Genomic DNA, 12075 nt, shown 5'->3' with positions numbered 1-12075 from the left:
CGTTCTCAAAATCGACGATTGGGAGCCCACTGTAGGACTAGATCTATAAATATTCATTGTCAGTCTATGATAAATGACTCTACATATTAATTATCTCCATGCCAGAGCCCCATCGTCTGACTTGACTGCATACACATGTGTCCTGGTCTCGACTGGGCCTCAGGCTGACTTCTGTGACAGGGAATGTGATGCAAGGCAAATGCAACCGGTGGTGCGCAAAACGAGCAGCGCTCGTGTGATCATAAAGTCTCGAAGCTAAGTCCACAGCCACAGATTTTTTTCGCAGCAAAGAAACCGCCGTCTGAATCTCGTCTTCAGACAAAGATGCATGTAGGGTGTATGGCGGGGCTACATATGAAGGAACGTGCTCGCTGCACGGCTCCTGAGATGAAGGATACCGGTTGCTTAAGTTCGTGCGGGGAAAAATGGTTGCGATTGCGGAGCTTGGTGTGGATGCAAAATACTGAACGGTGGCGTAGTCATAGGAAGTGATCTGCTAGGATTCCAGCGAGGTAATGAGCGAACGTGGAATCCAATGATGAAAGACGCACCTGAGGCTGAGCTTCGTAAGAAGCTCCGAAAGGCAACGAGAATTTGATCCTGCCTGTTTGTGAGTCAGTTTTGGGCGCGAGGCGATAAGAACATGGGTCAATGGGCGTTGGCATGAGGGAAGGCGGCTAGAGGAGGGAGCTGGGTAGACATCAACGGCTGGGCACTGGCATCAGTTGCCAGAAATCGACTCACCTCATCGTCAAAAGTCAACCACTCCAACAGGTATTACTAGTCATCTGTATGCAGACCCATTGAATAAAAGGATTAAGACAGTCGTTAGGTTATTTTATAAATCTTGATGGCTCCTGGAATTGTGCTAGTACACATGTCACGGTTGGGACATGGACACTGGCACAATGCGGCTGGTAATTATAGCTAGGTACGGTAGAAAGCGAGAACATGTACTCATTCTATTCAAGGTGTGCACCGTGACATATGCCTGCTGGTTGGATGAGATATTGAGAGCGATGCTCCAGGACAGAGTTGAAGGAGATTTCGAATGAGAATAGATCTAGAAATCACATTAATTGGTTGGTGGTCAAATGAAGCGCCCACCTGAGGTCACCGGGTCAATCCGGGAACTCCTACTAATTAGCTTCCGCCGGTAAACGTTAAACCGCAACATCCTATGCACATTGCACTTTCAGAAATATGGCTTGAGCACAACTTGAGCTTGACTTGAGCAGCCCTTTACATAAAGTGTCTTCAGTGGAAATTTCGGTTCTTCAAAATCAACGTTGAGACTCGAGTTTACACGTCATCCTTTGCTACATTCACTTGCAAGTTGCAGCCCCAGACTCCACAACCAAATCCTTGCTCCGGTTCAACAGGCCTGCGCGGTAAGCGAACCTCACCAGGTGTGTCTATCCATTATACATCTTCTGGGCACTAATATTCGCTTGAAGATCGACCGAACACTCGGGCATTTACATACTTGAAGTATGTCGCCCATTAATTCTCTACTGATGAAAGAATGATCATTGTAGTCTAACATAGCGATGCTCCCTTTCACACTATCCTTTGCCCTATGCCCCCAAGACATCTGCCTACAATAGACCCGCAGCGTTTATTGTCATTCCCCACCTGCGCAAACTTCTGCACTTATCACCTCGCACAAACCCAGTCCTTTCTGTTCACGCAATCAACCACGCGATCCTCTAGATGTACGTGTCTTTATCTTGTTCCTCCCGGCAATTGACTCAATGATTATCCTATATAGTTCTCTGCTACATCTTAACCCCTCTCCCTTGACACAGGCCGCAACTCAGACGTATTCAGGTGCCCGCGGGAATGTGAGTGTGTCTTCTCCTGCAATTATCACATCGCATATGTATTTCAGTCTCAGCGTACGCTAGCGCCGCCCACCTATTCTCTGTCACTGCACCCATCGCCTTCCAACCACGCATATATCGCCTATTAACCCAGCGGCCTTTTTGTGCAGGATACACCGCCTCCCATAGTCGATGTTTCCGTGTGCAAAGGGTGAACAGGCGCGGTAGCTTCATTTTTATCGCTATCTGCGAAATCTCACGCGTAGATTTGCAGCGCAACATTGCAGCTGATGCTCCTAGCTCTGACAATGGCTGAATATGTGATGAAGCATCGATGAAGACCATGACACTCCTTCAGGCAGCATCATTTATGGCTAATACGTTCGTCAATGGACCTGCCAGGTGTCCTTCTCGTTCTCTCCGGCAGCAATCAGTTAGTACTAACACGTTGCACGTCACTTCCATGTGGGCCTAGGGTAGACCGCGTCAACCACACACTGCGCATCACAATCGCTGCTCCTCTTATTTGAAATTGTATAGTTCAGAGACGAATCGCCTCGAAAAATGTTATTTTACTGCCTTGTCTGACAGGTTTGAATGGTCCCTTCCAGTGTCTAGAGGCGACACGCACAATACTGAGCACTGGATCCTCGGCACGGAACACAGACACTTCGTTGCGCGCATACACCAATTCGCAGGATAGCATGAAACAGCATTAACATTGCGACAGACCTCTGGATGTGACGACAGTATGGGACGATATACCTATGACTGCGTCATTTGCTGGGATACGTTCCAAGGCTATCCTCGCATAACATAATTTGCTCATAACTTGTTCTGCGGGCACTGTGCATCATGTCCTGCGTAATCAGGTATGCATTAATCTATTGTATGAGTGCGTGGTATGCGGTTATGAAATACCTCGAATTAATAGCAGGTCAAAGAGGGCAATATTAATGCCACACGCGAATACATGTCAACTGATAAGCCATGCATAGCATGTCAAAGTGAAGAATCCCCGTATTTGGCGAGAAGACGATCATGAAAAATGAGTCAAGCTCTGAAGCAACGACAATATGTCAAACTCACTACTCACGAGGCTACGTTTATCTGCTGATTTTAGACAGACGCTAGAGACTTAAGGAGCAATGCTCGATATTGACGGGTATTAGCGGTGATGGTAGACATGGTAAGCTAAAAGTTCGCATGTACTCGCAGACACGTTTTGATGGCCTGAAGAAGGCTAAATATAGAGACATCTGTCAGTCATGAGTGATAATCAATGTCATTCGACGTACCGACAAGCTGAGACAGGGCTTTGTTATCTACCGTGACCTACCATGCGTCCGACGGTTATTGGGATGGGCCAAGATGCGTCGAAACTGAGTACACATTAGAAGCTATGGGATAACTGTACAGCTTGCCGACGACATTAATGGAAGCTTCTGGCGTTAGGTCCGATTCGTGCTGGCCTCGTGTTCGTCTCCACAAGTACTATAAGAACCCCCTTGCTACTCGTGTCCGACTCGTTTACCCTCCCTGCAGAGTTCTCGGCGAATTGTCACTGTTTCCACAATACTACAATTCATCAAGGTGAGCGAACCTTCAAGCTTCGCATTCCATAGTTAGCTAATCTTGGTCTACTACTAGTAGGTCACACCGCACGTAGACGGAGAACACGTTAGCGCACAGCCCTTCTCAGCGTCAATCCTCCCCCTCTCTTTTGTTGGTGCAGCATGCCCCCTGGCCGAGGTGTTATTACAGGCCTAGGTGCTATTACAGGCCTACTAGGTACTATTACAAGCCTACTAGGTGCTATTACAGGCATACTAGGTACTATCGCAGGCCTACTAGGTGCTATTCCTGGCCTGGGTACTGCCGCTGTTGCAGCACCCGTCGCGGTTTCACTCCTTCCTATAGGTTTCTTGGCATACAAACGTTGGGAGGCAACCGAGGAGCGAGACAAAATGTCAAAATCACTAAATAGGGCAAGGCTCGATGTTGAAGAAGAAAAAAGAGTAAGAAGAACGGTGGAAGATCGTCAGCGAGAATCCGAACGAGCGGCAGCTGAAGCTGCAGAAGCTCTTCGGAGAGCAGAGGAAGCAAGGCTCGCGACAGAGCGTCGGTGGTTTGAAGGAGTTCGCCCCGAGTGCCTTCCGTCAGAGGCGGATATTGCTCGGGTGAGGGCCGAGTATCGTTACAGCCCGGGCTTCTTCCACCTCGCGGTCGTTGGCTCTTCTGGAGGCGGAAAGTCATCCTTTATTAATGCCGTCCGGGGCCTGTCCAACAATGACCCCATCGCTGCTCCTGTGGAGGTTGTCGAAACTACCGATGCGGTCACGAGATACACTGATCCACGCCCAGGCTCCCAGATCTTTTGGTACGACGTTCCCGGTGCGGGCACTCAGAATGTGCCTGACTGGCAGTACTTCAATAATTTAGGCCTCTACATCTTCGATTGCATCATTGTGCTAATCGACAATCGTTTCTTGGACTCCGACCTCGCCATTCTCCGGGCCTGTGAGCAGTTTCACCAACATTGAGGTGTTCATTGTTCGTTCGAAGTCAGACCAGCACATCAACAACATGGCGTTGGGCAAGATGCCACGAGGGTTCGACCCTTGTAGTGCTGACGACAAGACACGTTCTCGTTTCCAGCAAATCAAGCTGAAACCCGGAGGGAGTTCGTCAACAAAACGTACCAGAATGTGCAAACGAACCTTGAGAGCAACAATATCTCTCCTAAGGGAGTTTACATTGTTTGCCAGGACGCTGTACATGCGATGTGGAATAATGTGCCTTCCCCCATGGCAATTGACGAGGGGCAGCTTCAAAATGATGTTGCAGAATGTGTGCATAGGCATCTGCATGGGGTTGTTCAAAATTAGTTCAGATCGTCTCGCTCGATTGTCCATCATGCAGCGTGTTATCCCGATTCCTTTTGATCTTTGTTGGTTTTTGATCTTTATTTAGTTTCTCATCAGACCGCACACCTCCCCCCCCCCCCCAATCTGTAGACGTAGTTGCACATGATATCACATTAACTTGTTCTGCGAGCACTGCACATCATGTCCTGCGTGATCGAGTATGCACTAATCTATTGAATTTTTTTTTGTTTTTGGGATCCTTGTTTATTGTCTGTTGGAGCGTAGCCCTATGTTAGACAATACATGCAGTTACTAATCTATCTACTTATATGCGTTTTCATGTATGGTGGGTCTTGTACAATGGTCCTGGCCGAGGCGCGGACGATAACACCAGCTTAAGGTGAGAAGATATTGGTTACAGCGGGGGGGAAGACATGGTTCGTTTTAGTTTCTTTTCTTGTTTTTCTCTTCATCAGTAAATTCACACATTCCTTAACGTCCTTAATCAGCTTATCTCACTTATTTCAAAACTTGTTTTCTCTCTCTCACATCATTCACCTGGCATATCTTGTATTTTTTAATGTGAAACATAATAAAACATGTCCATTAATACATCTCAACATTTTTTTTCTTAATACATTCAAGTTGAAATTTCGGACAAGTAGATCCACTTTCAACAAGGTGGTTAAGTGTGAATAAGTCTGTTTAAGGGCAAAATAAGGAATGTGTGAATTTCCTGATGTTGGGGGGGTGTTACATCTCCGAAGACTGGCTTGAATCTTCCTGTGCTGGCGATGAACTTGAATCAGTCGATACTGTCAGAATAATACATCAAATACGTGACAATTGTCATAAAACGGTGATACATAAACATTGTGAGTGGTCTGGGCTTGATAGGCTGTAGGAGTAATACATCAGGGCGGATCCTCCCAGTAGGTACTGATAAGAGTGATACATTACTCGAATGTTGTGAGTGGTCTGGGCTTGTGGGCGGAGTGATACATCAGCGCAGATCCTCCCATCAGGTACCAGCCGCATCAGCACAGATCCTCCCAGTAGGTACAGCTGACAAGTGATGTATCAGCATTAGTCTGTTCAGTAGGGCTGATACATCACTAGTATAAAACACATGAGTAAGTAGTAGCTAATATTCGCTGATACATCAATGAGGATCCTCAGCGCTGCAGACACGCTGATGTATTACTCCAGCGTACATGGCATTTTTTTTTTCAAGTACCAAGGTGTGATGTATCCCACCTCGGTACCGCAATGATGTCATTCCAGTACTAGTGTACTTGGCAGTTTTTTTTTCAAGTAGCGAGGTGTGATGTATCACACTTCGCTACTGCAATCATACACCCCAGCGTACATAGCATTTTTTCAAGTACCGAGGTGTGATGTATCACCTTGCTACCACAATCATAGCTAATACATCACACCTGGTATCATGAAACTTAAGTCTTCATGCGCAGTTGCTGGTGTTGAACCTTTTGTTTTGAGGTCTCAAAATGTTATGTGCACGACAAGAAATGATATTCATTGAAACAAGCTACATATTGAATACATTGTACGCAACAACTATCTAGTCAGGTCAGGCCCTTTTCCTGTTAAACATGTCAGTGATCAGATTCTGTAACAAAACAAGGCTCACCTTTGGGTAGCCGACTTAGTAGTGTGTTGCCCGATGGTATTCGCAATATCATTGCGCTTTGATCCCACGTGGACCCGCTTAGAGCGGCCAGTGACCAGAGCATCAGAGATTTCGCTCTTGTTGCTATCGTGGTGTCTGCGTCGTTTGGAAGTGTGGGGAGGAGGGACACTAAGACTTGCATCAGGCGAGTCCACAGATTGATCAACAGGCAGCGGCATCAAGATGCTGACTGCGGAGGGACTTGTAGAGTTCATGGTTGACAGGGGAGGCGAACTCTGGGCAGGAGCAGCAGGTGAACTCTGGGCAGGGATTTGCGAAGGAGGGATCCCTGGCAAGCTTTGTGGGAGTGCCATCATCTGACTCGTCTCATGAGCATCCATGGAGACCTGCGGAGGAACAACAGGTGAACTCTGCACAGGGATGCTGACTATGGAGGGACCTATGGAATTTATGGTTGACGGTGGAGGTGAACTCTGTGCAAGAGCGGCAGGTGGGCTTTGCGCAGGGATCTGTGAAGGAGGGACTCCTGGCAAGCTTTGCAGGAGTGCCATAGTCTGACTAGGAGCACACATGAATGGAAGTGTAGAAGGGCATGTCTGAGGCGAAGGCTGGGGTAGAAAGAGCCCAGGTGCGTATGTCTTGCCCTGTTCAGAGGTTTTCTGCTGACGGCTGCAATGCTAGCGGCATCCAAGAAAAATCATAATATGGATTGATGGAGGAATATGTATTGGAAGATGAAGCTGAAGCTTGATGTTGGGAATATTCGGGCGATGCTAAGAAGGCATCAGCGAGAATATTGAGTTCGTCTGACTCATCAAGGGGTGGAAGAAGGGCGGCGGTGTCCAAGTTGGATGAGTTGGACATTGCGGGATTCTGCTCCAATGTATTTGTCACATGGTGATTCATAACCATGTGACTGAGATCAATTGATTCAATGCCGACAGTCTTGGTGTCATTCATCGACTCTACGCCACCATCTTTCCGAAGTCCTTTTGCCGCAGCAGTTGCTGTGAAGAACATCAGTTTTATATGCGAGGTAAGTTAGTTTCACGCTTACAATGTGCGCGATTAACAAACTCTACCCAAGGTTTCATTATCATGCTATTGAAGTGAGGATATGCTTCTGAAAAGAGGTTCCCCATCTCGGTACGTCCAACATGGAAGCTGCTGACATTGATCTTTCCTCCTAATGCAGGTGTGGGCCCACCCATGAGGACAGAGAAGGACCACCCTGTGAGTCGCTCAAGCTCTTGAAAGAACTCTGCCAGGATGTCGACAAGCCAATCAATGGTCCTGCACATGAAAGTCAGCTGCCGTCAAGTTATCGACATTCAAGGAAGGTGAGTTACACTTGATGATCTATATCTTCCCCCATCTTCGCAGCCTCCGAGTCCTGACTTTTCTTCTTGTTGAGCTGCTCGATATATGCCGCCACTTCAGCTTTGACTTCTGGGGTCTCGCGATTGTATAATTCCCGTGTTACTCGCTTTATGACAGCAATCCTCTTGGGAAGCTGACCTTTCTCCATGGAGGTACTCGTTGGATCGTCAGCAGTGGTGTCATCGATATCCTTTCCCCCCCTCTCGTCCATTCCGTTACCTAACTTTGCCAGATTTGCAACATGTTGAAGACATTACATCTCAGCATCTACAGCGGGCTTCACGCGGGTCGCAAAATACAGCTTAGAATAGGCTTCGTGGGATTGCAAAGCATGGGCTCTCTGTGGGGCTGTGATACTGGCGATCAAGCTTGTGCAAGTTTTTTCTCCGTTATTCTTTGCTTTGCGTGATGCCTTTGATGAACCCCAGTCATTACAAAGCTTGTGCATGAGTTGCTAATGCCGGGAACGTGTCAGTATATGGTGACGGCAGGCAAGTATCTGATGTACATACCAGCTTCCGCTCTTCGTACACTTTACTAACAATTTGCTTTTGTTCCTCATTTAGATCTTCATCTAAAGGAATATTGGGAAAGACAACAAGCCGCTCAGGAAATTTGGCACCCCAAGCCTCATAAAAGGGCTTCCAGAAGGTACTGTAGTCCCTCCTTGCTTGACACTGTTGATACTGCTCGTAGAACGTGTACACCAAATTCCTCCTCCTCTGGTGATGCCCATCGTCGAGGAGCCATCTGAAATGAGGTTAGCGGCACTCTTGGAGATATTTTATTAATATGTTGCGTACTTTTTAGCGGGTTGGTATAAACTTTCGGTGCGTAAGGATAGGATGAGAAAGATTTTTTTATTTCAGAAGGTTGTGCGGTGTTTGCGTTCTTGCATGACAAAGCCAACTGACCTTCAATCTAACTAAAAAATATGACATTGATCTCGAATTCAAATGCTAGATATTGTGTATCTAAGTACTTGATCACTGAAAGCTAACAACCTGGTGGACACTTTTGCTAGCCTGACGAGCCTCTTCCAATGTGCCTCCCACTCCCTCCTGTTGGAGTACATCATCCTCGACAGCACAGGCATCTGTATGAAGATCCTCAAGTGCGTTAAGGGCAGCACGGATATCTCGCGTGAACAAACAGCAAACTGTATTCTGCATTACAAGTATGAACCAAATGAATCAAGAAATACATAAATTTAGAGATGGATGCCCTTCTGGTACATCAATTCTCCCATTGATTGCGCAATTGTCAACTTGGAAATCCCTTCAATGTTCAAAAAATACTGAATGTCCTCCAGATAACCAAGCACGGTGTTTAAGTAACATGAGACTGATTCAGCGGCACGAGACTCAGCAGCTGACACTCCACAGAAATTTGTGATCTGGTCCTGCGCAGGAATTGCACGGCGGAGTAAGGCTTCAACCTTAAGTTTTGGAGTGTTGATGATCGAGGTGTCACCCTTGCCATTCCCATCATCCGGAAGGCTTTTGACATACTGAAGGAGGACACCCTCCGTAAATGTGCAGGGTTCTGGGACTAATGCCAGCATCTTGTCCTTGATGTTTTTGATAGCAAGGAGGCACTCTGGGAGATTGAATCTGTGGGTCATTGATTACACTTCATTTCATCTATTTATAAAATATGATGTCGACACATACAGTTGGTCATTCTCATCATCGTCTGCCTCCGTCTCGGATGCAGTAGCATCATCTTCATAGCCCAAGGCCTTGGCAAGAGCTTTTGAATTTCCAATATCTCCTGTGACGGCTTGATGATGTGAAGCTCTCGCCGCCTTTGCAGTATACTGTCCCTGTTTCTTTTATTTACTTGGTCAGGAACTAGCAAGGCCATAAAATGTATAATAACTTACTTTGCATAGTGATGTCTGCGTCTTTCACGAGATGCCTCTAGTTTGGCCTGATCTGTCTTGTAAATGGGAGGACGTGCCATGATGGTGTTGGTTGGGAGGTTGAGGATCTTTTGGTTGAAAAGAAGTACAGATTGCTTTTGGAGTGTGGTTGGACGATAACTTGTGCATTCATAGCTACTACATGAATGTTAAGTCCCTTCATGCAAGGGTCTTAGTTGGTGTTTATATAGAATGTATCTACTTCGCAAACATGGTCTCATTGTATTATGGCTGGATGATTCAATGTACTAGTAACTTGAATGCTCCAATGAAATTGATCAGACAAAAACCCACTTCGGTCGGATGAAAACCCTACAAATTATGTGGGGATCATCAATACATCTCATGTCGTCAGGGATTTTGTCCTGAAGCGCTTGTATTCAAACTGTGTGTACAATACTGCACACATTCTAGCTACTTATTTTGTTGTTCCTTGCTGTTAAGACCGTACTCAAGTAGTATCGGATCCGAAGGGCTTCGGCCTCAGCTCGTGCGCTGTGCCCCTTTCCCGAGTCTTGCCCCTTATTTCAGAGAGCTGGAAATTCGGATACGGATGGAAGTAACGGAAGTGAAACATATGGACAGAGGGAAGTCGGATCCGAGAGCGCGACAGCGTTGAGTCTTAACTCCTTTGTGCAGGCAGAGTCAACGCGACCCTCTTCCTGCACGGAGCTAGGAGAGTCGCGGACTATTTTTTTGTCTCAGTAGAGACATCCGGTTTGACTTCCGGAGCGACTACTGCAGCGCGGCCTTTGGCAGCACGCGAAGTAGACTTGGTGCATTCCCGAGCTGTATGGCCGGGTCCGCCACAGAATAAGCAGAGTTTCTTGTCCATCCTTCTCTGCCGCTCTTCGGACATTAACTTTCCGTCCTTACCCAGTTTGGAAGTAAGATCCGGAACCTTAGGAGCGGACGAGTTCGAGGACGCGGATGGCTTTGTAGACTTCTGTTCATTGGAGTTTCCGGATTTGTGATTTCCGGATCCGGACGTATTGGAGTTCATCCGGTCAGAAGCGGATTGCTTAGGGGTAGTGGATGAAGTGGGTTTAGCTTCTCGAGAGATCTCTCCCTTCCGTTCCCAGTATCGGGCGTCGATAGTCTGAGCGAGGACTTTGTATTCGGAAAGAGTAGAGGGTTTACCCATGCGACTGATTTCATCCTTGATACGGGCCGGGAGTCCGTTGTAGAATTGGCGTCGTAAGGCTCCGTCGTCCCAGCCACGAACCTGTGAAGCAAGACGCTGGAATTCCACAATGTACTTGTTGATGCGCTGTCCATCGCGCATGTGGAGCTGTTCGAGTTGCATTTCTGCATCACCGGATGGGTCATGAGGCCCGAAGTTGGCTTGGAGTTCAAGCATGAACACGGAATAGTCATCCATCCAATCCGGATGGTCGTCCAAATCATCGGACAGGAGATCCGGTTCAAACCATTCAAGGGCCATACCCTTAAGGTAGGATTGGGCGAAGTTGACTTTAGCCCTTCCGGTACGGAAAGCCTTAGGCTTGCTCTGGAAGTTAAGCTCACACTGGACAAAGAACGCACGGAGCTTCCGTGGTTCGGATCCGTCGAAGGTATCCGGTTCTCGGACCTTGACTCTAGAATCTTCGGATGCGGGCGCGCGACGATTATTGCGAGCAAGGTTATCGATGGCTTCTGAGAGTCGAAGCATAACGCGGTCTTGTGGGTTTAGACCGTCATTTTCATCATCCTCAACATCCGGATCATCATCCGGATCACCACCGTTATCATCGGGTGGATTACCAGGGAAATCATCATCACCATCATCGGGATCATCATCGTCCGGAGGTCCTACGGCAGGAGTGCGTGTTGGGGTTTCCGGGTGTCGACGATTAAGGAGTTCGGATATGGTTTGAGCAGTTCCGTGGGCGCTAACACGGCGCTGAGAGAAACTGGTGAAGGTGTTGACTATAGGTGTCGGATCACGACGGAGGGAGGTTAGTCCGACCGCGTGCAGAGTTGTTTGTGTCTTGGTAGGAGGCATGATAGATGTTAAGTAACTCGGAAAGGTATGAGTTCGAATATACTGTTAAGACCGTACTCAAGTAGTATCGGATCCGAAGGGCTTCGGCCTCAGCTCGTGCGCTGTGCCCCTTTCCCGAGTCTTGCCCCTTATTTCAGAGAGCTAAAATATCGCGTGTATAGAGTAACGGCCAATCCGGATCGGATCCGGACTAGAAACTAACGGGTGAGGACTGTCCGAAGACAGAGGCGGATATGTAGACTATAGGAATCTATCCTAAGTCTCGGAGTAGACAAGAGTAGCGTACTCAAGTCCGGATGGATAACGGAGGGACTCAGAGTCCAGACGGAATGAGTGCAATCTAAGATGATATTCGAACTGATCTACTACAGCGCATATACAAAGGTTTATATACTACGGATAGCTAATGGAATGATCCATAAGCA

General features: G+C 47.3%; 3 protein-coding genes across 3 annotated transcripts; 1 reads left to right on the top strand and 2 right to left on the bottom strand.

Annotated features, from left to right (window-relative positions):
* Positions 1 to 113: 113 nt before the first annotated feature.
* On the bottom strand, positions 114 to 1113 carry DFJ58DRAFT_792424 (uncharacterized protein; the record flags this gene model as incomplete). Its single annotated transcript, XM_041390353.1, has 3 exons — positions 745 to 1113; positions 552 to 677; positions 114 to 493 (listed from the first exon to the last, which is right to left on the bottom strand). Coding segments are annotated over exons 2-3 (494 nt in total), but the record flags the coding sequence as incomplete, so codon positions are not given.
* A 2644-nt stretch (positions 1114 to 3757) lies between these two features.
* On the top strand, positions 3758 to 4357 carry DFJ58DRAFT_623116 (interferon-inducible GTPase-domain-containing protein; the record flags this gene model as incomplete). The annotated part of the gene is made up of 1 exon (XM_041381061.1): positions 3758 to 4357. A coding segment is annotated over one exon (600 nt), but the record flags the coding sequence as incomplete, so codon positions are not given.
* A 1844-nt stretch (positions 4358 to 6201) lies between these two features.
* DFJ58DRAFT_914520 (uncharacterized protein) lies at positions 6202 to 9686 on the bottom strand (the record flags this gene model as incomplete). Its single annotated transcript, XM_041395392.1, has 12 exons — positions 6202 to 6294; positions 6342 to 6899; positions 7009 to 7348; positions 7399 to 7634; positions 7691 to 7944; positions 7993 to 8175; positions 8234 to 8443; positions 8636 to 8646; positions 8737 to 8880; positions 9060 to 9334; positions 9395 to 9520; positions 9607 to 9686. 12 exons carry the CDS (start codon positions 9684 to 9686, stop codon positions 6282 to 6284), a joined length of 2430 nt encoding a protein of 809 aa, XP_041243047.1. The 3' UTR covers positions 6202 to 6281.
* Between the last annotated feature and the right edge of the window lie 2389 nt (positions 9687 to 12075).

Source organism: Suillus subalutaceus, assembly GCF_016647625.1.
Source record: "Suillus subalutaceus strain FC151 chromosome Unknown DFJ58scaffold_65, whole genome shotgun sequence".
In the NCBI taxonomy this organism is placed as follows: Eukaryota; Fungi; Basidiomycota; class Agaricomycetes; order Boletales; family Suillaceae; genus Suillus; species Suillus subalutaceus.
This window is presented reverse-complemented; position numbering and strand designations above follow the sequence as displayed.